The sequence below is a fragment of the Terrapene carolina genome, unplaced genomic scaffold (genome assembly GCF_002925995.2).
Source record: "Terrapene carolina triunguis isolate 2854851 unplaced genomic scaffold, T_m_triunguis-2.0 Scaffold84, whole genome shotgun sequence".
Classification (NCBI taxonomy): Eukaryota; Metazoa; Chordata; order Testudines; family Emydidae; genus Terrapene; species Terrapene triunguis.
The window spans coordinates 27235502-27262444 of record NW_020664435.1 but is presented as its reverse complement, the minus strand read 5'-3'; the positions used below and the strand labels follow the sequence as shown (position 1 = coordinate 27262444).

Here is a 26943-nt window from a genome sequence, read left to right as displayed (position 1 = left end):
TATAAACAGCAGTGTAGCTGCATAGCACTGATAGCAGCAGTGGAGGCACAGCTGAGCTGGGCTGAGGATAAACCCACCTGAAACTGGTGCTATTGCAGTGATGCTGCTATGTATACTTATGCTGGATGAGAGCAAGCATGACTAGTTGTACAGGAGCAGGGCAATTACACCCCTAGATTATAGTGGAGGCTCTCCATGACCACTATTTGGCTAAGACTAATGTGACTCAGTAGCATCCCTTTTAGGTAGCTAAGGAGTGGTATGGACACACTTTAGGATCATAGATTCATATATTATGAAGCCAGAAGGGAGCACCGCTCTGACCTCCTGCAAAATACAGGCCAGAGAACTTCCCTGAATTAATTCCTGTTTACACTACAGCATATATTTTAGTAAAACAGCCAGTCTTCATTTAAAAATTGCAAGTGGTGGAGAATCCACCACAGCTTCTCAATGGAGTTCTGTACCAGAGGGCGGCTGTAACACAGGACTGTAGTTGGGGGGGGGGGGGTAAAGTAGGATAAATGGGGAGGCAGAAGTAGCCCCAGGCAAAAAGAGAAGAAAAAAAATCCAGACCCACCTTTCAAATGAGTTTCTGTTCAAGTGCCAATTTAAAAGGAGAAAACTGGGGCGCAGCTAGAGGAGAGGCCTGAGCGTGTACAGAAAAGAGGGCCTATAGAACCAATCTTAATGGAAAGGAACGAGCCACCCATTTCTCACTGGCTCAGGCAGGGGCGCATAACGGCTTCACGTGTAATGCTGAGGGGAGCCTGCTCATTTGACAAAATACTACGCCATGTACACTGAGTACTATACAGCCCCCCAGGCGGCCCGGCCGGCACCCCGGGAAAAGTCAGGGCTACTCTCCCTGAGAGCTGCGGCACCGGCCCTCAAGCAGCCCTGCGCTCGCATGTGCCCGTTCAGCGCCCTCACCAGCTCGCCCTGCGCGCTGTGGCCGCAGAGGTAACAAAGACACGGAGCCAAAGGACGGGCCTGCCCGGAGGCGCGATGGGGTGGCCTAGTCACACAGGAGGGGTAACGGCCAGCCCCAGCTCTGCACGCGCCCCGGGCCTGAGGCAGCCTGCTCCCCTCGTAACACAGCCGCCACCTCCTCGCTAGCCCACCCCACCACCGGGCAACTTAAGCCGCCCAGAACACAGCTGCCACCTCCCCACCGCCCAGAGCTGCTCTCCCTACCCCCTCCATTGAAAAGAGACCTCTGATTGGTGGACAGTGCTGCCCTTCGTGTGCCGTAGCCAATCAGACTAGGGCTAACGGAGGCAGAGTACCCAATGGGCGCGCTGCTTGCCGCCCTTGCCCGTCGCTGCCGGGCGGCTGAGGCTACGAGTTGCCATTCGGGGGTAGGCAGGGCGGCGAAGAGAGCGGGTGGCGGTTGCTGCGGCTCGCGAGGGTAGGCGCACGGGGCTGGCTGCGGACCCCTCCCCCCTTCGCCGCGAGGGGCAGCGCTATACGATGTGAACGGCTGCAGGGCTCCGCAGCGCGCCCGACGGGTGGCGATGGCCAGAGCCTGGCGCGGGAGCAGCCGCCGTCGCCGATAGGAAGCGCTGGGGGTAGCGGGGCGGCGCGGAGAGTCGGTCGGGCTGTGAAGCGCTTGTCCCGTCCCCGCCCCCCGGCGGCGAGTGCATGTGGGGAGCCGGCCGGGGGCAGCGCACGGAGCCCCTGCCGGGACTTGCGACCCCCCTGCCCGCCATGTCCTCCTCGTCCAGCTCCTCGCAGACCCCGCCCGGGCACCACCCGCCGCAGAGGATGAGGCGCGGCGCCACCGGGTCACCCACCGCGGCCAGCGGCGCCGCCGGCAACGGTGCGGGGGGAGGCGCCGCCAGCAGCGCCGGGACCAGCCGGCTGCTGCAGCCCATCCGAGCGACCGTGCCCTACCAGCTCCTGCGGGGCAGCCAGCACAGCCCGACCCGCTCCCCTTCCGCCTCGGTGGGGAGCAACACCGGGCCGGCGGGCGGCGGAGGGGGCCGCGGCAGCAGCCCACCCAGCCCGACGCCGCCGCTGGCAGTGACTGCCCCCCCGGGAGGCGGCGTGGCGGACCCGGGGAGGGTGAAGGGCAGGCAGCGGCGCTCGCCGGAGAGCGGTGGCAGCAGGAGGAGCAGCTCACCTGAGAGACGGAGCCCCAGCTCCCCGGTGTACAGAGGTAAAGCACCCGAGGCGGAGAGAGACCAGGGGGCCGAGGCCGAAACACCATCTCCTGCGCCTTCTCCTCCAGAGGAGGGCGTGTGAGCCCCGAAATACCCCCCGCCCGAGAGAGGGACGGGGGGGGGGGGTTGAATCACCCTCTCTGATCTACTGCAAAGAGACGAGCCATGAAATAATCCCCGAGGAGACTCGTCCCAAACCTGAAAATACCCCCATCATGAGTTTCCCCAGAGAGATGGGGAGTGAGCCCCGAAATACCCCTTCTCCCCACTTCCCAAAGAGAGATTGGGGCTGAGATCTGACCTCAAAAAAATTCTATTTCCTCTCCCTTCAAAAGGGAGCAACTGCAGGGATGAGCCCTGAAATGTCATCTCCCTTTTCAAGGGAGAGTGAGAAATCAAGCTTTAAAGCACCCTTTGCAGAGAGAGATTGGGGTTTAGGGCTGAAATACCTCTCTGCGCTCCCAAATAGAGTGATGAGGACAGGCCTGTAAAATACACCCCCATACATGCACACACAAGGAGGTGCATACAAGAGGCGGTACAAATACAACATCTAAAGTATGACCCCCCCCGCTGCCCTCCATGCAAAGAGGTTTAAACACAAGCTTTGATATACACACACTTGATGAGATATAGATAGGTGCTCTAAAATATCGTACCTCAGTGCACATGGGTATAAAATACCCTATAAATGCATCTCGCTGTATATGCCTGGATATAAAGAAAAGCCCTAGGATATCCCACTACCACCCCTATATATGTACACACACATGAATTGAGATGGCACAGGTATAAGCTCTAAAGTAACCCCTTCCCTCTCCATGGTATTTTAAAACAAACCCAACCCCTTAAACCCTTCTCCCCCCCCCATTTTTAATTTTAACGTTAAAATGTGAATTTTAAAATTCTCCTGTACACATCAAAACAAAACACAAAATTCTGATAATATAGTCTAAAGAAATACTAAAAACAAAACGCCAGACCTAAAAAATCATAAAATGCCTCAAAGAAAGAAATTAGAAAAATGATAGAAACCTTAAAAACTGCAACCTAAAATACAGCCTAAAAAGCTTTAAAATAAGTACAGACTCATTATCAACAGCTCTAACATAACCTGCTTCATGTTGTCTGTTGAATTATTAAAGGTGTTAAAGTGACTGTGGCCATCTTAATCCCATCTCCCCTCCTCCCCCATCACTTCAGCAGTTGAATGAATCAGACTGAATGCACTTTGTATGTTACCCTGCTGCAGTTATCAGGTATCACACATCACCTCTTCATGGGAACATTTTATATGGCTCAACACCCCCTGTACCTCTCCCTAAGTCTCTCAATCTTTATAATTTGCCACACAAATGAACATAAATGTGTTTTGGTTGTCAACATGTTTTGTAGAGTGGAATCAGTTCCCTTATCTCCGCCCCCCCCTCCCCCAATATTTCTATTGAGTTTGTGGTGAATATTTGAAGTCTATTGTAATGTTTGTGACTTGAGCCGATCTGGCTATTCAAATAGTCTTAGGATACAGGCAACTCAGTATGTAAGTATATAAACATATGACTAATAATATTAATGTATGGAGTTGGTATACTGTATACAGTATTTACCCTTATAGCGAAGACTAAATGCTTTCCATTACATCTTAGTATTTATGCCAACATTATGCAATAGATCTATGATCTTTATTTGGAAAGAGATTTGTAGGGTTACAGGGTTTTGCGTGCTTTCAAATGGAAACAGTCCTTGGGAATTTTGCTTCAGTCAAGTTGTATTTAAAAGACTGAGGTTCATTTGTTCCCTTAACTCTAGGAATTTGTATATTTTTTTTCTTATTGAGCTTCCTTTTTTCCCTTTAGCGACATACAAGTGTACAATGTTACTCTGAATTCTGGGAAATCAAATAGGAGGTCAGCCAAAACAAAACAGACTTGATGCATATAATTAAGTGTGAACATTAAAGCTGATCACAAATATTATTATAAATCGGTTCCCAGGTCTAACTTAGTGATAAACATTGTAATGTTGCAGTGAGTGAGGGTCTGCACTTCAAATGGAGAGTGGGATGTGGGTAATTACCTGTGGTTGGAGAGAAGTACTGCAGAGCTGTTAAGTATTTCATTAGTGTATTCATGTGGGTTTTTTTTTAATAAACACATTTTTGGTTGAGTAAAATTTTAATTTTACAAAGTGACATATGTGTTTGGAACTGTAAGTTGTTGTCTTTGTCTTAATAGTTCAGACCTATAAATTAGTACCGAATGACTTCTCCATCATTAAACTTGCTTGAGCCTGCCTTATGGTAAACTATGTTAGCAGCAGATAAAATTTGATACTGTTTTGTGTGAGTACTATATAAAATTATAAGTGATCCATTGAGATATCTGTCCATAATCTGTATGCACCCCAAGGAATTTGTCCCCCTCCTTCAGGTCGAGCCAGCTGCTGTTGCAGAAACTTGACATCCTACAGCAAATCCTGAATGAATGAATGAAAACAACGTGATCGCCCTAATAATGACCACTATTGCACACGTCAACAGCTTTATTTTACAGAAATACAGGCACCATTTTCTAGAAGACTAGGGTGATAAAACTGTTTTTATAGTTTTGCGAATTAAAAGGTAAAACAAAAAAAAACATATTTACAAAATTTGGAGCGTGGATGAGGTACCACATGGCATGAGTTTGCCTCCTCATTTCTTTGATCTACTCTGTTCTGGATCTTTAGTACATAATGTACATGAAGTAAAAATCAGTTGTAGCTTGTATGGTAGTGTCTGTACAGAGACTATAGAATGGTGTTGGAATACTACTAGAGTCATAGTGGAGGGCTTGAAACACTTCTTGTCATCAAACATGGACCATCTTACTACAGATGGTTGCACAGTTTACTCCTTTGGCTATTGTTAGCCTCTTAATCATGCCTGAGTATGACATAAGTCTTAATGAAACTATTACATTTTGTGTCATACTCTTAAAGCATTTCCCCTTTTGATGTAAACTGAAAGTTCCCACTGTTGGCATAATCCTATTTTTTGCAATGCAGAGACCGTTTTGGTTCTGGCTGTGCAGACTGACTTGCATTGTTTCAGGAGCATGCTGGTGTGGGAGACTGGCTATGCTTTTGACAGAAAAGACGTTTTTCTCTACCTAAAACACCTGGTGTTTTTCTCAGTTCCTTTCAGTATAGATGCCTTGAATCTGATCCCCCTCTAAACCATCTTGTGTGAAATACTCCAGTATTATGAGTGGGTTTCCTGAGATTTACCTTTTTTTTTTTTTTTTTTTTTTTTTTTTTTTTAACCATATTCTGTAAAACTACTTTGGGTTTGAGCCTTTTAGGGGTCAAGGCAACTGCTGCTGCTGCAGACACTGACATCACTACTGTTTGAATGAAAATGGCATGCTCCATTTCTTCCTCCCGTCATCCTCTTCTCCACACACCCTCCTTTCTCGGATGTTCAAAATGCTATTTATATTTTTAAAACAAGATAGCTCTTTTTTATGTTTAGATTTAAGATTTAACATGCCATAAAAATAACTTTGGTAGGAAAACTGTGTTTTTAAAAATGCTACCAGCATTTCTACATGATCAATATTGAAATTGCATGGCTGAGAACTTTTGAGTTTTGTATACCTCCATCAAATTACCCCCCCCCCCCCAAAAAACCCCACCCCAAAACACTGAATAAATGTACTTTTTTTGTTTTTGTTTTTTTGGTACACTAGAATAATCTTGGAAATGTGCTAGTTAAACTTAAGGTGAGAAAAGGAAAATATTATGTCGTTAAGGTGCATGTTTTTTATAGCTCAAACAAGTGTTTTAGAAAATAGGTATAAAGCCCTATGGCTTGTTGAATGTAAGAATAACCCAGTTTTGTGAGGTGAGGAATGTATGCCTCAGCCTATTTAATGCAGAAATTGATATATAAGGCAACATGACTAGCAACAGAACACAGTTCAGTAGAAATGATGGCTTGAATACTATTGCAGTAAGATGTCAGTTGAGTGAACAAAATAAATGTTGCAGTCTGTGTGTTCTGGAGGGTGTGTGTGTGCGTGGAGGGCTGGGGGCAGCTACCAGAATTCCCCCTAGTTGAATAAGTTTAGATCCTTTTTGCGGGGAAGCAAAGACAGTAGTTCATATTAAATGTAAAAACTTACTGAATTTATAGAATCTCACTTCCCCTGAGGTCATAATGTTATAGCTGCAGTTCAAATATAAACTCGTTTTGTAGAATTTTTGTCTGTTTTCAGATTGAACATTTTGCATTCAGAAGAAATGCCCTAATTTGAGTATGTTAATTACAGTGGTACCTACTAGAGTTGTTATAATTATCAGAAACAGAAATATTGTTCACTTATGTGGTTTGTAATGTAAATCTTTTTTTCCCCCCCTGAAATTTCCAAAGTCAGAGTTAGCTGTAGGGACAACTTTCAAAAAATATTTTAATTGATTTAGCTGTTTAGGGAATTAAGCACTTTTAATATTTTTATAAACAACTCCTGGAGGTTTGCCAACACTAATAAGAGAAAGTAATAGCCAGGTGCTCCAGAGGAATAAGTGTGTTTATCATTTACTACTCCAGAAGAGTACTGTTTTGCCTATGCACATATGAAGCTTTGGTATTTTAAAAATAAAATTTAAAAAATCTTCAAAAGATTAAACTATTTGCATGTCTCCTAGATTAAAGGCATCCAACAGTTTGACACAATGGGAGTTTATACCAAGGGTCCTGTTATACCAAAAATCAAGACCTCTCCTTTATCTCTAACAAATTAAATATAAGGAAATAATTTTTTATGAAACTTCCTACTCTGAGTTACCCAATGTGCATGCACAATTGCAGCATTCTCTATTTTGTGTGGCCACAACAATGATCTCTCCCTCCTCTTCTACCCTACCCTCGCCCTTAAAAATTGCTTTAGTTGGAGTATAATCCGTAACATGAGTGACTAAATTTGAAACAGATTCCATGAGGTGAAAGGCTGTTTAGATAGATCAAGGGCCTGGTAATCGTCTCCTTTGATAAGGATGTTTATTAGGTGTACTGTGTTAATCAGCTTGTTTGTGCTATTAAACAGGTTCCTGAAAGGCTTTTTGCAGATACCATGGCATAGAAAAATGGAAAGATTTAGGTATTTCTTCTGTCTGAAGTTGCAGGGTATTGCAGCAGCTCACAAAGATGTAAAGGAAATAGTATTTTTGTTCAGTGAGGATACCACTATAAAAGAACACCACTTTTGGTAGTACTTACACAGTGATTTATATTTTTCAAGTCACTATATTAACTTTAATCTTCACCCCCATGAAGTAAGCAAGTATTATTATACATATGGGGAAACTGAAATATAAGTTGACTTGTCAACATCCACAGAACAAGTCAGTAGCAAAACTGGAATTAGGATTCTGAAGTTTCTGGTTTCCATTCTTGCCCTTTGCTGTATTCCACACAGACAAAAGCTGCACATTAAACTGCAAAAGAAAAGATGGAAAGAATGTATAAAGTAGAATTATATGAAGAAGTCAACATGTTCAAAATATGCGTTGGTATATTAACAGTATAGCAAAGTTCAGCAACCCACTAAACTTAGTAATGCATTAGGAAACTAGGAAGTAAACATTATACTGCCTTCTGCTACTGAAGTTTGAGTGGTTTGATAGGGGTTGTTGCCATCAGTAGTTGATGGCAATCAGTTTTCTAAGCAACAGTTTTATTTTACTTAGACTTGGAAAAGCTAGCCTTAACACTGCATCTGTCATGTTGCAAAGCATATGCATATAATGTTTGAGACATTAAGCAAACATTAAAAGTGCAAGCAAACAGTCAAGGTATAGCTCAGATTAGATTGTATTTATTTTCTAAAATATATGCTCTAGGAATTATTTTGGGAAAATTCTATAGCCTGTTTTATACTGGAGGTTAAGATGATCACAATGGTCCCTTCTGGTTTTAGAATCTCTGAATATGTTCAACAGGGTGGATTTAGTGATTTAAATCATGATTTAAATCACTAATCAGGAAGACTCGATTTAATCATGGTTTTCTACATAAAAGTGCATTCTTGTTGGTTGTTATAACCTTTAATACATATTCTTCACAACTCAGAGATAGATATAGGTTTCATTTTTAGAAGGTACACACTATACATTTTTAAACAGTGACTTATTTTGAAAACTTTCCAGATTAGTTTTACAGCTATATCAGAAAATGAATGATTGTTTGGTTATTTCATTTACCAACGGTAATTGAAGCAGATATTTATGAAGTCATTGGGAGGTGAACTATTTCCAATTCAACAGGTTAATCATTAATATTTGGAGGATTTTCTTGCCATGCTGTATTAAGAGGAGAACATCACGAGACAGACATTTACATTGTTTTATTTAACTAAAACAACAACGTTAAATATTCTGGATTTTTTTCTTCAACAGCAGACATACAGTATTTTAACAAAAAAGCGTATGTCCCTCGCTTCTCACGTTTATCTCCAGACTTCTTCTCCTTGTCCAGATCTATTCTGCCCCCAACAATCTTCTATTCATTGAACTTTTTGAAACTTTGCACTTTTAGAGAGAGGTAAGGGGTTGACTCTGTGTGCACAAATTTGCAGAGGGACAATAGAGTTGAGGTCTGTTATGTCTCACCTCTATTTATTTATTTAAAACTATTTCTGCTGTTAACAAGCATGTTACCTCTGGAGACACAAATCCACAGTTTGAGAACTGCAAAACTAAGCATCTCTGATAGTATCTTCTAGACTGAGCACTAAGTCCCATTGGTTAGATCAGGGATCGGCAACCTTTCAGAAGTGGTATGTCGAGTCTTCATTTATTCACTCTAATTTAAGGTTTCGCGTGCCAGTAATACATTTTAACGTTTTTAGAAGGTCTCTTTCTGTAAGTCTGTAATATATAAATAAACTATTGTATGTAAAGTAAATAAGGTTTTTAAAATGTTTAAGAAGATTAATTTAAAATTAAATTAAAATGCAGAGCCTCCTGGACTGTTGACCAGGACCCGGGCAGTGTGAGTGCCACTGAAAATCATCTTGTGTGCCACTTTTGGCACGCGTGCCATAGGTTGCCTACCCCTGGGTTAGATAGAAAGATTAACCTAAATAATCTATACAGAAGCCTGTGGAACTATTGGAACTCCTTTACAAAACTTCTTAAACATTACATGAATATATTGTCTCATACTATAGAATTAGAATTTATAATCCCTATTCCATGATGAGATAGTTTTAATTAAGATACATTATAGCTCAAATATATCTTTAAACAGGTTTTTTCCTCAAAAAGCATTTTATCAAAAAAATCCAATTTAAATTTAAAAAAATCTGATTTTTTTTTTAAATAAAATCATTGATTTTTATCCACCCTGATGTTAAACCTATTTTCATTATTACCCCAGCTCAGTACTTGTTGTCTCTTCATAGTGGAGGTTGCAGTTAAGTTTCAGTTTGAAGTGATTGGTCATGTCTACAGTTGGAAAAGGTGTGTTAGCTGGGACTTACTACTTCCCATAAGTGTTTATCTTGACCACCTAACACATGGTAAAACAGCAACTAGCCTTGATTATACTATGATTTTAACACATTGGCTAATGTGTTTAAAATACATCTTTTCCTACTGAATACAAGGTCATTATGGTAAAGGCATACTAGCTAGATGTTTCTGCTAAAATAATGATTGATGTAAATTAAAATGTTGACATTTAAATAGCCATTGTTAGGTTTTAGTGTTAACACGTTGTTGAAATGAATTAGGGTAGTTCTTATTTTTCAGAGCTATTGTTTCATGTATTCCCTCCCACGTATTCCCCAAACCAATTCTTGGGTAGAGTCAATGAGAATGAAGAATAAGGGAGGTTTATCACTATAATCCTTAGATCTCTGGCAGAAATTCTCCTAGTTCTACTGCTGATAGTATTGCCTTTCCCTGTCCCTCTTCCAGAGTTGGCAGTTTCCCAGGAAAAACTAGTTTAGAACAGGGCACCGGTAAATACCAGTTTAAACTGGGAAACATAATTGAATCAGTGTCCAGCAAGTTCAGCAAGCGTAGAACAAAGCTTTTCAAACTTTGGATACATCTGTTCAAAACTGAGAAATATGCTTGGTCTAGCTACTACATCAGAGTTGGTCTTCTGTTACAGAATGCTGCATGGCCAAATGGGTCTGGACTGGTAGCTTCTGATTGCTTAATGCTTCAGGTCCAAAACTCTGCATTATTGTTTTCATATAATTGAATGTTTTTGACTTTTGTTTTTACAGTATTGGAAACTGGAATATGAGTCATGACGTGTATAATTTCCTTGTGAAAAATACCAAACCAAAATGTATACAGACATTCTGATCTCCAGGATTTCAATTACATATATTAATATTACACCCACTGCAGATTTGCTTTTTATTTATGACCCTAAATTAATCTACAAATGTACTGCCTTATGTAACCACAATTTGAATGTTTAACAAAAACAAAGCGTAATTTGGAGTGCATTAACTAAACGGTTTTAAAAATAGAAAAGCCTTAAACAGGGACTAACTAGTCTTTGCGGCTTGGTAGAAACTGATTTTGCCTGGTAAAAACCATATTTGGTAAATACAATGCTATCCCCTGCCCTCTTCTTTCCCACATTTGCCTCCCTCTGGCTGTCAGTCTTCCTCTTGCCTCTCCTGTTACCTTGCCTCCATGTACCTTCCACATTCTCCTGCATATCCACTTTTTTCTCCTTTTTCCTCTGCCCTCCCCCCATGTTCCCCTGCTTCTCACAGTGCCACTCCCAGTATAGCATATGGGGTCACCATCTTCCCAAAGACAGTGTGGTTTCTCTCCTATTGGAACATTGGGAGGTGGTGGCCAGCATTGTTAAAGACAAACTAAACTTCCTTCTGAAATAATAGCCATCTTAACCAAGTGGCCCCAGAGATGGTGGCCATTTTGAAAGACGTCATTTCTTCATGCATTTCTCCGAAGATTATTCTCAAGTCTGACCAATATTCTTTCTGCAATGAAGAATAACAAAAAATGACTAATAATTGCTTTTTAAAAACTGTCCATTCTTACAGTTACTCAAGATTCAACACTCAGGTAATTTAAAATTTAAATTAAATATTTTTAAATTATGCCCTTTGAATTTTATATGTTAAATGCCACACTGAAAAGCCACCTCCATGTAGAGAAAAACAGGGATTTATGCCCCATTTTAAGATTTTTTTTTTTTCCAGAGTGCATCTTAAACTGGAGTCATGACCAGCTGTTCCATAATAAATATTGAAGTTTGGGAGAGCACATACTTCAAGTATCCATGTGTGCTCTTCCTGAAATATAGTGTTTGGCTATCTAAAGTCATACAAAATTTTAAAAAACCCCAAAACCTTGAAAATCATAAATTACATGAGAACATAATTTTTGAAGCTTTCAATAATATTGGAGCTATACATTACATTAGCCAGACTAAATGATATGCTAAATATTCCAATGCTTTATTTGTTTACAAGTAGATTGTTGCATGTGACCATATGATGAATTGTAACATGGTTACTGCTTATAGGGAATTTAATTTATTACAGGTTTGGTAATGGGTTAAGACCCATTTTCAGATACTGAGTAATTATACTATTTTTTTTTTTTTTTTGGTTTGTCACATTCTCCATTTGATGCTAGTCTTTGCAATGCTGTCCCTGTAGACTCATCCATACTACTCCAGTGACAGTATACCCAGTGAGAAGATGAACATTGTATTGTGCTGGTATTAATATGAATGCTAAATGACCAAGTGAACTGCGTGGTGTCAGTTCCACCATGGGTTTCTAATATCATTAAATGATAAAAACCTTGGCTAATGCAGAGTGAAAGTGGCCCAGTGATAGCATGTGTCTGCCTAGAACATTGAGTTCTGCAAAACTCAAACTTCTGAAAACCAGGAAATACAAAGTTAAGGTAAACACCCACTCAACCTTAACTCTGGTCCCCACCTAAAGCTGGTAGTAGCCACTGGCAATTATCTCAGTTCACTACAGCTGCATTCAGTGTATTAAGTGTAGCTGAATTGAATGGTGGAAGAATAAGGTGCAACAGGTTGGAAGAGCTGTGACTGTGATATGAGGTGATCTGAGTCTGTCTTCCCAGGTGTGCTGTCAAAGGAAAGAGGTACATATTGCACCTTTACATTCCAGTCTGGATCATTTCAATACAGAATTGTGTAGGTTCTGTTAGTAGCAGGGCACTGGGGTTGTCTTGCCATGGGTATCCTCAGTAGGGAGGTGGGATATGAGAGCAGTATGTGGATTTAATGATGGGTAAGAGGAAGTATAGTTGTGGATGGTATTCTTTGAGTAAGTATGACGGGATTGTAAAAGGGAATGAGGTAGTGGTTAAATTTTACAAGTAAGGTATTCTGTCGGCAAGTAGGCTCAGTGTTTGAGGGTAGGCCAAGTGCAGGTAGCACCTGTCCATTACAGTGAAAAGACAGAGTGGGAGTGTTATGGGCATATTGGGGCATTGCTCAAAGAGGGCAGAGTTAAGGTTTCATGGGCATTTCCCTTACATATGTATTCCTGGTTTTCAGAAGTTTGAGTTTTGCTGTACTCAGCATTCTAAAAGGGCACGAGCTATCACTGGGCAACCTTAATGCTACATTAATGAATTTTTTTTTTTTGCCATTTAATTTCCTAGGCTTTTGTAAACAGGAAGCTATGTTTGCTGATAGGAATTAATGGTCATTTAGACAGCTGCAGACCTCCCATTGGTTTGCAGTTGATATGCTATCATGGCTAGGTAATAATCAAGACCTAGCTTTTGTATAGTGCTTTTCATCAGTAGATCTCAAAGAACTTTGTATCATTATCACCATTTTACAGTTAGGAAACTGAGGTATAGAGGCGATATGGCTTGTCCAAGGTCACCCAGCAGGCCAGTGGCAGAGCTACGAATAGTCCAAGTCCAGTGGTTTTTCCACTTGGCCACACAGTTGCTATGTGATGTCTCAGTGCTTCTCTCTCCTCCCCTCCCCCCCCCCCCCCCCCCCGCTTTTCCAGCTCCCCCTCTCCTTCCTATCCCATTAAGCCATTAGTTGGCACTATAGAAACCATTGACATGTGATAAGTTGTTCCTTCCTGTCTCCTGGCCTATGTTGCTGCTTACACCTATCACAGGCAGTAGCTTACTGGAAGGCCATACGCTATCTTGATTATGTAGCCAGAGCTGCACACTGAACTGGACCTCTCACTACCTACTACCCATCTCAAGTTGGGATTCCTATCTTTGAGGCTTCCCCAGCCATATCCTAGGTCCACCCAGTCTGTCCCCACGTCCACCGTCCCGAAGTAATTTGTATCTTAACTATTCATTTTCTGGGTTTCTGGTGTTTAAACTTGTTACCTTGATTCTCCCCACCCAGATACCAGCTAATATGGAGGGGCAGGGAGACTCTTATACACTCCAAGGAGAGCAGGATACCCCAGATCCCAGAGCAGGCAGGGAAGGAGGCTCAGACCAGTGCTGAGAGTAGTACTCCCTGAGATCCCAGCACACACAGTGAAGGGGGAAATTCAGGGCTGATTGCGGGGGGGGAGGGGGCAATATCCTCTGCTACCACTCACATTCTCCAGCCCCTCCCTTCTCCCCTCCTACTTCCCCAATCTCTCATCTGTCCCCTACCTCTTATTCCGATTTACCTCCCTCTCCTTAACACCCCTATGCCCAGCAAAAGATCCCAGATCCTCTGCACTGTTCCTTCCTACTCTTGCACCCCAGTCACCATTCACATTTATAATATCTTTTTTTTTTTCAGAAATAGTTTTTCTGCTATACTCAGATTACCTTTCTCCAAAATAAATAAAAACCCAGCACCTTGACAAAAGCTGATTTCCTCCTTTTCCCCCCCCCCCCCCCCCCTTGACAGTCCAGTCTCAGATTTCTGCCCACGCTGGGTTTCAGACTTGAAGTTGCAGGCTCAGGAAGTTGTTAAATGGTCCATTCATTTCATAAGAACATATGAATGATCATATGGAGTGAGACCAGTGGTCCATCTAGCCCAGTATCCTGTCTTCCAACAGCATCCAATGCCAGATACTTCAGAGGGAGTGAACAGAACAGGGAAAATATTGAGTGATTCATCCCCTGCCATCCAGTCCCAGCATCTGGCAGTCAGAGGCTTAGGGACACCCAGAACATGGGGTTGTGTCCGTGACCATTTTCGCTAATAGCCATTGATAGACCTATTCTCCATGGACTTATCTAATTCTTTTTTGAACCCAGTTATGCTTTTGGCCTTCACAACATCCCTGGCAACAGGTTCTACAGGTTGACAGTGCATTGTGTGAAGAATAGGCAGGAGTTTCAAACATAAGGAAGTACTTCATTTCAACAGGTGACCCCTGGCTCTTGTGTTATATTAAAGGATAAATAACATTTCCATATTCACTTTCTCCACATCATTCATGATTTTATAGACGTCTATCATATCCCCCTTAGTTGTCTCTCTTCCAAGATGAACAGTGCCAGTCTTTAATCTCTCCTCATATGGAAGCTGTTCCATACCCCTAATAATTTTTGTTGCCCTTCTTCTGTACCTTTTCCAATTCTAATATCTTTTTGAGATGGGGTGACCAGAACTGCGCACAGTATTCAAGGTATGAGTGTACCATGGATGTATATAGTGGCATTATGATGTTTACGATCTTATTTTCTATCCCTTTCTTAATGATTCCTAACATTTTGTTAGCTTTTGTGACTGCCACTGCACACTGAGCAGTTGTTTTCAGGGAACTATCCACCATGACCCGAGGATCTTTCTTGAGTGGTAACAGCTAATTTAGAGCCAATCATTTTGTATGTACAGTTGGGATTATGTTTTCCAATATGCAACTCAAATTTTAGATTGATCTTTCAAAGGGATTACCTGATCGAGGTAAATACAGTCTGAAACAATAGTGCTGAGCTGGTGAACTGTTCCATTCATGTCAGCTGCTGTTTCCTTCCTCCCCCCACCCCACCGTACCCCCAAATTCTACAGTGTTTGAGGGTATCGGTTGCCGTACACTAGAACGGGTGGAGAACCTATGGCCCATCGGCCAGATCCGGCCCGTTGCTTCATTTCATCTGGCCCGTGGCAAGTCTCTGTGTCGTGGGCTGGAAGCCCCAAGCCTTGGCGCCGCCCACGAGGCTGGAGCTGCAAGCACTGGCTCGCCCTGCTGAGGGGAGAAGCTGGGGTTGCCAGGCTGTTAAAAGTCCAGTCGGCTCCGCACAGCTCTCGGAAGTGACTAGCATGCCCTGCAGCCCCTACGAGCAGGGGCAATCAGGGAAGCTCCACGCGCTGCCCCAGCGCCAGCGCCGCAGCTCCCGTTGGCCTGGAACTGCGGCCAGTGAGAGCTGCGGACAGCGTGCACAGCGCAGAGCCTCCTGGTCCTTCCACCTAGGGACTGGACATGGGGGGGCTGCTTCTGGAAGCAGCACAGAGCCAGGGCAGGCAGGGAGCCTGCCTTAGCCCCGCTGCGCCGCCGACTGGGAGCCGCCTGAGGTAATCGCCGCCCAACTGGAACTCACACCCTGAACCCCCTGACCCAGGTTGGAACTCCCTCCCACACCCGAACTCCCTCCTGGACCTGCACCCCAACCCTCTGCCCCAGCCCTGAGCCCCTTCCTGCACCCCAAACCACTCATCCCCAGAGCCTGCACCCCAGCCTGGAGCCCCCTCCTGCACCCTGAACCCCTCATTTCTGGAGCCACAAGTGCCGGCTCGCCCTCCTACGGGGGGAAGCCCAAAGCCTCTCACCCCTCCCTTTCCCCCGGGGCTGTGTGGGGCCCACGACTGATTTATTTTTTTTTTCTTTGGGTCAGTGGCCCCGATAGAAAAAAGGTTCCCCACCCTTGCACTAGAAAATTAGATCAACCCAGCTACATCACTCAGGGGTGTGAAAAAAAACCACACGCACTGAGCACCATAGGTAAGCCGGCCTAAGTCCCTGTGTAGACAGCGCTAGGTCGACAGAAAAATTCTTTCCTATGCATAGCTCCTGCCCCTTGAGGAGGTGGATTAACTACAGTAATGGGAGAACTTCACTCTGCCAATGGGAGAGATTCTGTAGTTAATTCACCTTTACTGTAATTAATCCACCTCCCCGAGAGCTAGGCAGAGGAAATAAGTCTTCTGTTGACCTAGAGCTGTCTACTCAGAGACTCTAGGTCGGCTTAACTATGGTGCTCAGTGCGTGTGGCTTTTTCGCACTCCTGAGTAATGTAACTGCATCAGCCTAACTCTTCACTGTGGACCTCACATCTGTCTAAACTCATGCATAGGCCAGGAAGGCAGAAGGCCTGTAGGACACTGGGAAAGACTACTCCTTTGGAGGAATATCCTATGTTGTCCAGTTCATGTAGGATGGTTTGAGATGCAAGAGCAGGCCCTATAGCAGGAGATCCTGAGTGAAGGCTATGAAGACAACTGAGACTTCTGGGACAACCCTACTATGTCATTCTTGACCAATTTGCAGAGAACATTCCTCCCCACGTGCCCTGCCCTTCTGAATCACTCTTCTAGTATTGAAGAAGATAAAGATGGTGACGAGGTATGGCATCCCACAGCAAAAACTGGGAACAATAAACTAGTTATTAGGGCATGGTGACCCACAGCAGCACTTGGGAATGACAGCCCAATACTTATGGCACAGTGGCAGCTATTGATAACAGCCCAATATTTTTAGGTGAAATAGGAAGTCCTCATTCCTCTGTTACATGTTCCCTGGGAGCATGAGTAGGGATATACAACTATAATTCATCTAGGGCAGCTGGAGACCAATTATTTAAAGTCAGCCTCTCCTCTGTGACTGTATACGCTGTATACTATACAGTACTCCATAAAATGACTTTGCTTCATTATGTACAATATACAATTCAGAAGTTATGTTCTTAATTCAGTTCTGTTGTTTAAATTGAGAGCTCTAATAAGGCTCAACGATTCAGAATAAATCAACATAAACCACCTCCCAACTTCAACATTTGGTACTTTGAACTGACCAAGCCTTTAACTGATCTCAATGTGCCTATGTACTCACATGCCTGCAGTATCCAATGTTGCAAGTAAGAAGTGAAATGCACAAAGAGTTTGAAAAGATTTGCTTCTGGGGATTTAATGTGATATTTGCAATACTTTATCCTTGACCTATAATATTAGGTTAAGTTTCTTTTACACTTCTTCTCACCATAACATAGTTTGTACTGCCAGCAGTTCAGCAGCTAAGAAGCAGACCAATTGTCTTTATAGAATTAATTTTCTTCTTTGAGGAAACAGAGTTTTTCAGTTTATCAATTCATTTAAAGTAATTTTTTTAAAAGTAAATGTTTTAAATAATGTATTGTCTTGCACACCAACATACAACTTGAGTTGACAATGTTAGTCCTACAGCGTATGTGGATAGCACCCAAGATTAGCAACCATGAAAATTCACATACCCTCCTGAGTTGGCTCGATATCTGCCACCATTAACAATTCATGTATACAGACTACTGACACTACTTTCTACAGATGTTTCAAAAATATACATTACCTTTGAGGTTGGTTGATTATATTCTTGCCCATGAGAAATTTCTGCTTTCTACATCAGCAGCTTAAATTTTTTTCTGGGAAGAAAACCAAGTGTTTGAAATGTGTTTGTACTTTTTCTCTTGGGCAAAGAGGATGACAACACAAAGAAGATAGTCTTTCTTAAGAAATCATCAGATGCACAGAGGAAGTACTGAATGAACATAAGCCAGAATGAACCAATGAGAGTAAGGTTTTACAAGAAAGAATGAGCAGGAGTATTTTGTTATCAACTGTCACAATTAAGCAGGGGCCGGCTATAAGCAGAGCAAGGCTATAAGCCTCAGAACTGAAATTTAGTTCTATGAAGATAGATTTTACCTTAAAATGGCAACTCTCCAATTATAAACCTAAATTCTATTCTACTTTCATCAGCATAGTTAGGTGACAGTTTCTTAAAAGAAAAAAATGTCCTTAGTTGTTACACCATCCAAAGTTTATTCACTGACACTTCTGCCATAAACCTAGTTTTTAATTTTTAGTATATATTGCATAATTTCAACACATGTCATGGGGGATAATTTTCTCAGACTGCGCTTTTAAAAAAAAAAAAAAAAGCCATTGAATTTAGATTGAGCATTTGAGGCAATTTAGATTTGTTTTCTAACCAGAGCACAAGGGAAATTAATAGATTTGCTGCCAACTTGTGGTGCATTTTCCAGAAAATGTTAAATGTCAGTTGAAATGCTGTATGTGGTTGTACCTGTGTCATTCAGAGGACATTAGAGAGGCAAGGTGGGTGAGGTAATACCTTTTTATTTGACCAACTTCCGTTAGTGAGAGAGACCAGCTTTCAACCCACCTTGTGTCTCTAATGCAAATGTTTGAAGTCTTGAATTTTGTGGTACAATAATCACTATATTAAGGATGCCTATTTTGTATAGGGTGAAATATGTTGAAAGTGTTATGCACAGGTGTGCCAGCTAAACTAGCAAAATAAAAAACTGCTAGCAGAATGTTTATAGCAACAATATATACAGGGTGTATTGAAATATCAAGGAAAGATAAAGACTGTCCGCAATTTCAGTTATCACAGTAATAACAACTACACCTCTACCTCGCTATAACGCTGTCCTCGGGAGCCAAAAAATCTTACTGCGTTATAGGTGAAACTGCGTTATATCGAACTTGCTTTGATACGCCAAAGTGCCCAGCCCCGGCCCCCCTCCCCCCGGAGCACAGGTTTACCACGTTGTATCTGAATTTGTGTTATATCGGGTAGCGTTATATCGGGGTAGAGGTGTAATTAATTTACAGGGAGCGCAATATTCAGCCAAACTGGATAACCAGCACCCAACTATAATATAGACAAGGGAGATTTAAGCCATACTCAAAAACCTATACCTAAAATATCAGACAGGTAGCCGTGTTAGTCTGCATCTGTAAAAAGCGACAAAGAGAACTGTGGCACCTTATAGACTAACAGAAGTATTGGAGCATAAGCTTTCGTGGGTGAATACCCACTTGCGTCTGACGAAGTGGGTATTTACCCACGAAAGTTTATGCTCCAATACTTCTGTTAGTCTATAAGGTGCCACAGTTCTTTGTCACTTTTTACTATACCTAAAATAGGAACTTTCATATTAGACCCACTCATCACCTGGAAAGGCACCAAGTTCTGCAACCACATCAAACCATGTGGCTTTCTGTCCAACAAGAACAAAACTGGATGACCTAATATTACTTGATGAAAGGACATCAGGCCAAATTTTATCACTTTAATCTCTTGGTAGCTTTATGTGCCATTTTCAGGCTGTTCACCGTCTAAGGCAGAAATAATTGCATCAATTTATAATCTCCACTTTTGGAATATTTCTTCACAATCATAAGAACTAGAACATTTTTTCCTAATAAAATCTTAATATTTAAATTGGAGCACTATCCTGAGGATAAGTCTGCAGTCACATAACTGTACTATAAATGGACCTTGCCTTCAGCCAGCCAGCCAAGTACAGAATAATTTGGAGTCATAACTCTCTCAGGTTGCTATAACTACTTAGGCAAATACTTGGGGGGAGGCAGAAGTCGGGCAGTAGCCATATATCAACTTGGCTATTTTTCTACTAGCTAATAATCTACTCCATGATTCAAACAGATATGAATGTTCATTCAAGGAAAAGGGTTATTTTGTGCAACACACAAATTTTATTTTTATTCCCATTGCAAACCAATTTAAAAAAATAACAATCTTGTAACTGCATGTGAATTACATTGGAATGGAATAAAATTTTCCAGATAGCCTGATGACAAACCATGAATAGATTTTAAGTGCTTTATTTGCCCTGCTAATAGTTAACCTTAAGACCAGCTTTCTGTTTCAAGCTCAACTCTTGAGTGCTCTAAAACCTACACTGTTACTTGGATTGCCTTGAAATTTGGTATGCCTCCTAGAGGGCGGGGTTCTGTTAGTGAGCAAATTTTGGGGTCATTTGACCAAGGGATTTTTAAGCTATAAATGGCTTTTCTTGAAGTTGACATTTTGGCAATCGATTTTTGCTTACAGATAGAAATCAAATGAGGACTCCTTGCACCGGGGGGGGGGGGGGGGGAAGGGGGAAAACAGAGAGCGTGGGCCCCAGCTCTTTGGTGAAAATAAAAGTAAAGCATTATTGGGGGGGGAAACTGCTTCTTTAGTTTACAGAGTCAGAAGCTTTTCACATTAAGTGATGAGCTAAAGGAATTACATTGTTCATGGGCAGTGAGAGAGGATAACAATCTGGAAAAACACCTGCTTATCACAAAAGCTCTGATGAAATATCAGAGTCAGTGAACTCAAGCACCGGGGGTTCAAATCTAAACCAGGGCAGAAATTTGAAGGGAAAAAAAGTAGGTATACTGCTTCATATCAAAGGGGATTTTTATTTGAGGCAAATGTAATCACAGGGCAGCATTATATTCAAAAGGTGTTGGTTTGTTGGGTTTTTTTTTTAACTACACAACCCGATGCTTGCTAAGAGGGGAGGATGGTTAGAGGTGAAAGATTAAAGAATAGGGGGAAGGGTTGAGGGATCAAGTGATGGGGAGGTGAGATGGGATGAGTTGGGCACTGGGAAGGGAAACATGGGGTTAAGTGACAGCAGGACTGGGGGAGAGTATACATAGGGGCACATGTCAGCCCTGCATTCCCCTCTCCCATGTGTATCATGATCTGGGGATCCCAGCCCACCTACAGAGATGTGGCACCCCCTTCATGTAAGTCAGATTCTGAAGGGAGCTTCCTTTTCAGGGGAAGGTCTCTGAGCCCCATTCCCTACCTCCCATTTGAACTGGGATCTGGGGGTCCCCCTCACTGGTGTCTAAGCCCTGCTCTACCCCCCACCCCGTGTGTGCACACCAGGATCTGGGCCAATTTTGAGCAGGGGTTTGACTGTCATCCTTACTTCCCCCCACCCCCATGTGAAGCAGGTTCTGGAGGGGGCTTGTCTTTCTGGGATTGTCTGAGCCCCATTCCCTCACCTCTTCATGTGATCTGGGAGTCATTGACACCCCTCAGGGGTATTTGAGCCCCACACCCTGCCCCCCCTTGTGTGCACACCAGGATCTTGTGGGGGGAAGCTGCCGTACTTCATGTGAACTGGGTTCGGGGAGGGGGGATTGCCTTTCTGCGAGTATCCACACGCCGCTCCCTAACTTCTTAATGTGAGCAGAGGATCATTGCCCTCCTGCGGATGTCTGATCCCTGCTCCCCATGATCTGGGGGGGGGGGGGTCCTTTGTGCACATTACAATCTGGGGAGGCCCTGCCCCTCTATGGGGGAGGTCTGACCCCTCTCCGCCTTCTATAAGGCACATTCTAGGGGGACTTGCCCCTCTGGGTGAGGAGTTTAGAAGGTGCAATCTCCAAGCATATACCAAGAACACATTGCTGAGACTAGGCTGAGAACAGGTATGTTTGACATATCAGATTCTGATGTCAAATTTGGCTTCTTATGAGAATCTGGAATTTCTGATAGAATGATCCACACCTGAGCTAAAGGCTTGGTCTGCACTCAAAAGTTAGGTTGACATAGCTACATTAGTTAGAGGTGTGAAAAATCCACGCCTCAGACCGGCATAGCTATGTCAACCTAACCACTAGTGTTGACACAGCTATGTTGATGGAAGAATGCTTCTGTCAATGTAACTACCTTTGTGGAGGTGATGTTCCTGCACTGATGAAAAAGCCCTTCTGCTGGTGCACACTGTCTCTACGTTATGGGGTTATGGTGACCCAAGTGATGCAGCTACACTGATACAGTTTCCATAGTGCAGAGTACCCTAAGACCATTGTATCGAATCTCAACAGTAGGTCATAAATGCATTCTTTATGCAAGGCTCTGGTAGACTACTCAGTAGTATTGAGCTTCCTTAAGGAAGCAAATCTATCAAAACCAACAGTTATGCCTACTTTCCCAACCTGGGGTGTTCTCCCATTACTACAGGCTCTTGTGACCTGTCAATTCAGACCAATGTCATCTGATTATGTTTCCTTTCCACAAAGACATGCTGCTTGGTTTCAGTCACATTAACAATACATCTTCAGAATCTTTGCATTTAGAAGACTTGAGCCTTCACTGTGTCTTCCACCAGGAAAAGGCGTTCTCTTCATGCCATAGAATCATTTATAACCAACGCTAACTCTTCTTTCTACATCTCACAGAAAATGATTCTTCCTGTTTTGCTCTAAACTTAAGCCCCCAAAACAGAGTGTGGCACCGTCTAGATTTGAGACTATGGAAAGATATATCTTAATAGAACTGATCAATTCAGAAAAACATCATCATTAATTTACATCCCAAATGCCTGTGTCTGAAAGTATTCAGATTCTCCATAGTCTAGTGGATTGAGTGCTGTATCATTGAAACATATTCAGCTGCAGATAAACTGTTTCCAAGGGCCTATTCAATGTGTTCTGCAGTAGCTGCCTGGACAGAATGTCCATCAGCTACTATAGAGAGTCTGCAAAACTATCCTCGGTCATCCATCAGCATTGGGTTGAAAGTTTCTGCAAAACTTCTTGGCAGGAAAGTGCTGTATGTGGTGGTCCCAAAATAGACTAATACTACTAATTTTAGTGATGGAGGAACTTGTATCTTTCTGGTTTTGGCTCTTCTTACTAACTTCACCTTACTGGTCTTTACATCTCATTTGTCTCAAACTGGGGAGAGGTCTTCTTCATTTGAGAAGTTCTTCAGGTTCAGTATGATGGCCTCTTCAGAGAGTTAATATAATTCAATAAACCATTATTAAATTCTACTTAATCTATGTATGAGTTTCAGGGTGGATTTGATTTAAATCAAATGGATGTAAATCATGATTTAAATCACTAGTCAGGAAGACTCAATTTAATCATGGTTTTCTACATAAATGCATTCTTGTTGGTTGTTATAACCTTAATACATATTCTTCACAACTCAGAGATAGATGTAGGTTTCATTTTTAGAAGGTACACTATACATTTTTAAACAGTGACTTATTTTGAAAACTTTTCAGATTAGTTTTACAGCTATATCAGAAAATGAATGATTGTTTGGTTATTTCATTTACCAATGGTAATTGAAGCAGATATTTATGAAGTCATTGGGAGGTGAACTATCTCCAATTCAACAGGTTAATCATTAATATTTGGAGGATTTTCTTGCCATGCTGTATTAGGAGGAGAACATCACAAGACAGACATTTAAATTGTTTTATTTAACTAAAACAACAATATTATGTATTCTGGATTTTTTTCTTGAACAGCAAACACATAATATTTTAACAAAACAAGCATATGAATTTATTTTAAACATTCAAGTTTTTTAAAATCAGGTTTGTTTTTGTTAAAATAGTTTAACTAAAATAGTCGATTTAATTTTTTTTTTTTTAAATATTTCATTTAACTATGACAGCCAGGTCAACATGAGAAACTTAAAATATTGGCTTCTGCAGCTAACTCAGTCATCTTCACCTTCATTTTCCTGTTTGTTCATAATCTGGAAAAGGAAAAACAAGCTTTCCTGCTTTTTCAGGTCCCAAACGATTTCTCAATTTGGAATGAATTAGTCCAAAGGAAGAAAATATTCTTTCTACACCGGCAGAAGAAGCTACTGCTGTTAAGTGAGATTATCACTTCAACAGTCTCTGAATCCAAGTGCTTAAGTGACTTCCACCAGTTCACTGGTGTGACTTTCCCATTTTTTTTAAATGCTTGTAATTTAACTCTGTCATTGCATATTTCTATTTTTAAGATCTCACTCAGTTCCTTCCAAATTTCAACAGCATCAGCAATAAAACAGCTATTTCCATGCATTTTGTTCAAGGCTACAGAAATAGGCTTCAGGGTACTCAGCATGTGTTCAACATTAGCCTTTATTTCTGGAACACTGAAGTCTTTGGCTAGGAGGTGCATCAAATGAGCACTGCAACTGTATTTTAGTAGCTTGGGACTCTCTTCTAAATTTCTTCTCATCTTGGATACATTTGCAGCATTGTCTGTGACCAAGCTGCGTATTGGACATTTGAATTTTTTTTCACATTTTGTTATAGCTTGTACTGCTCCTTCTTGTAAGTATTCTGCTGTGTGTGCATTTTCTGATGTCTTCCTTACAGAAACAGTTGATACATTCCCTTCTTCTGTTGTCACACAAGCACATACAACAGGATCATTGTGGACATTGCTCCACCCATCAAGGCTCAGGTTCACAATTTCAGCTTCTAGACCTTTTGCACACGCTCAATTTCTCTTTCCTTCACTTTATCTAGCAATTTGCCTGCAACATCTGCTCTGTTGGGTGGACTGTATCCTGGTCTTAATGACTGAACCATATTAATGAAGTGTGGGTTCTCAATCATATGGAAAGGAGAGTTTGTTGCATAAACAAACCGGGCAATTTTTTCATCAATTACCTCTTTTTGTAATCTGCTGGTTCTTATCGCAAACTTGTCTATGGTTGTTTCTGGATGATGGAGATGATTTTTTTTTTTTCTTTTTGCTACAGGTGATATACTGTGGCTATGTGACATACACGATGTGACTGAAACACTATCATTGGCAGATAACTCTGAAACTATAGAAAATGATGGTGATCTTGAAGGTGGATAGTCTTCAGAATCCTGTATGTTGAGGATGGATTCTCCTAAACAAAATAAGTCAATGCAGTTATTTAATTATTATTACCATACTGTTCATTTAGTATTACTCATTGTATTCACTGACACTCACTACTACTTTAAAGGTGAAATTGTAAAAGGAAGATCTATCTATTTCAGCTATTTTTTTTTATCAGAACTGAATCTAAAATGATAGTATCATAGAGTAACAACTATATTTTTTGCTCAAACATGAGAATTCAAGAATAGTCCAGAAGGAAGACAAGCAGTCCTTAAGAAAGAAGTATGAAATAAAAAAGTTTACCAACCTGAAAATCCTGCATGTTCAGACATATTCCTTTCATCATCTTCAACACAGCTTCCCCCTGGGAAGGAACACTTACGATGTTTCATTCGGGCAGCCAGGCCTTGCATTTCTTTGTTGCACTTTTTGCATTTTGCACGCATGCTTGTCTTATCCAGAGGTAGAGGAACTTAATTAAAATATTCCCAAACTGGGTCTCTTTTACGGCCTGCTGTCATTATAGGTTTTCCCTTCTAGTGAGAGAATGGTATTGTAGACCTCAAATCAATGAAGGCCACACTCAGAAAGACCTCAAGACTTCTGGAATATGCTGCTCAAACAGTTTCACTTTTGTTTCTACTGCCTGTCCCTCCCTTCTCACATTTATCTCCAGACTTCTTCTCCTTGTCCAGATCTATTCTGCCCCAACAATCCTCTATTCATTGAACTTTTTGAAACTTTGCACTTTTAGAGAGAGGTAAGGGATTGACTGTACACAAATTTGCAGAAGGACAATAGGGTTGAGGTCTGTTATTTCTCACCTCTATATATTACTTTATTTAAAACATTTTTGCTGTTAACAAGTATGTTATCTCTGGAGACACAAATTCACAGTTTGAGAACTGCAAAACTAAGTATCTCTGATGGTATCTTCTAGACTGAGCACTGAGTCCCATTGGGTAGATAGAAAGATTAACCTAAATAATCTATACAGAAGCCTGCGGAACACCATAAGATTGGGTCCCTGATCCATGAACTCCTTTACAAAGCCTTTCTTAAACATTACATGAATATATTGTCTCATACTACAGAATTAGAATTTATAATCCCTATTCCATGATGAGATATCTTTGAGCTATAATGTATCTTTATCTTTAGATCGTTTTTCCTCAAAAAGCATTTACTAAAAAACATCTGATTCTTTTTTATTTTATTTTTTAAATCATTGATTTTTTATCTACCCTGATGAGTTTTTACACTTTTTGTACAGCTTTAGAAATATTCATCTGTTGTGAGAGTAGAAGGAGTGTGACCAAGTGTGAACTGCTTCCATTATCTGCAGTGAGAGAGACAAAGGTCAACCGTCTTGTACTGGAGTAGAAGCCTGTATCAGAAGGGGAATAACCATATAACAGATTTTTTTTTCCAAGTTCCAACAAATACATTGTTTTGAAGGAAGAATTGAAACCTTGGCTCAATCAGCCAAAGCACTATTTATTTGAGCATGTTAATATGGACAGAGTGGAGAGATAACTCGGCCATAGTTCATTCAGGTCTTTGAAGATGGCTAGGACCTTGAAATTAAACCAGAATTCTGTTGGTAGCCAATGCAATGTTCAGTGATCTGTGGTGGTACTGATAAGTTTCTCTCTCAGGTGCTTGGCAGGCTGGTTCTTGGTCAGGGTCTAACTGATTGCCATATGTGGGATCGGGAAGGAGTATTCCCCTAGGCCAGAATGGCAGTGACTTTTTTGTTTGTTTGTTTGTTTGTTTGTTTTTCCCCACCTTCTGCAGTGTGGGGGTGGATCATCTGGATATTATATCTCACTTAATTCCCTGCCATTCAGGCACTGATCCATCTATCTTACTCCCTGCCTGTGGCACACAAATTTAGCCTCCTGAGGACTATAATACCTTGGTCTAATTTTATATGTTGGGGTTAGCGTGTGGGTGCTGGGTGGTGGTGGTGGCCTATGATATACAGAGGTCAGACTAGAAGATCTGATGATCCCTTTTGGCCTTAAATTCTAAGACTCTATGAAAATGTTTTGCCCTTCCTCCAGAATCACATCAGTCATGCCTGGAGCAAGCTATAGCTAGCTGCTCCTCATCTAG

General features: G+C 41.6%; 1 protein-coding gene across 2 annotated transcripts in view; it reads left to right on the top strand.

Moving 5' to 3' along the window:
• The first annotated feature begins 1378 nt into the window (after positions 1 to 1378).
• GLCCI1 (glucocorticoid induced 1) overlaps positions 1379 to 26943 on the top strand; it is a 92660-nt gene continuing 67095 nt past the window's right edge. For both annotated transcript variants that reach the window (XM_024205641.3, XM_024205640.3), the window contains exon 1: positions 1379 to 2161. In XM_024205641.3, coding sequence (XP_024061409.1) covers positions 1645 to 2161 — 517 coding nt within the window. In that variant the 5' untranslated portion in view covers positions 1379 to 1644. The remainder of the gene's footprint in view (positions 2162 to 26943) is intronic.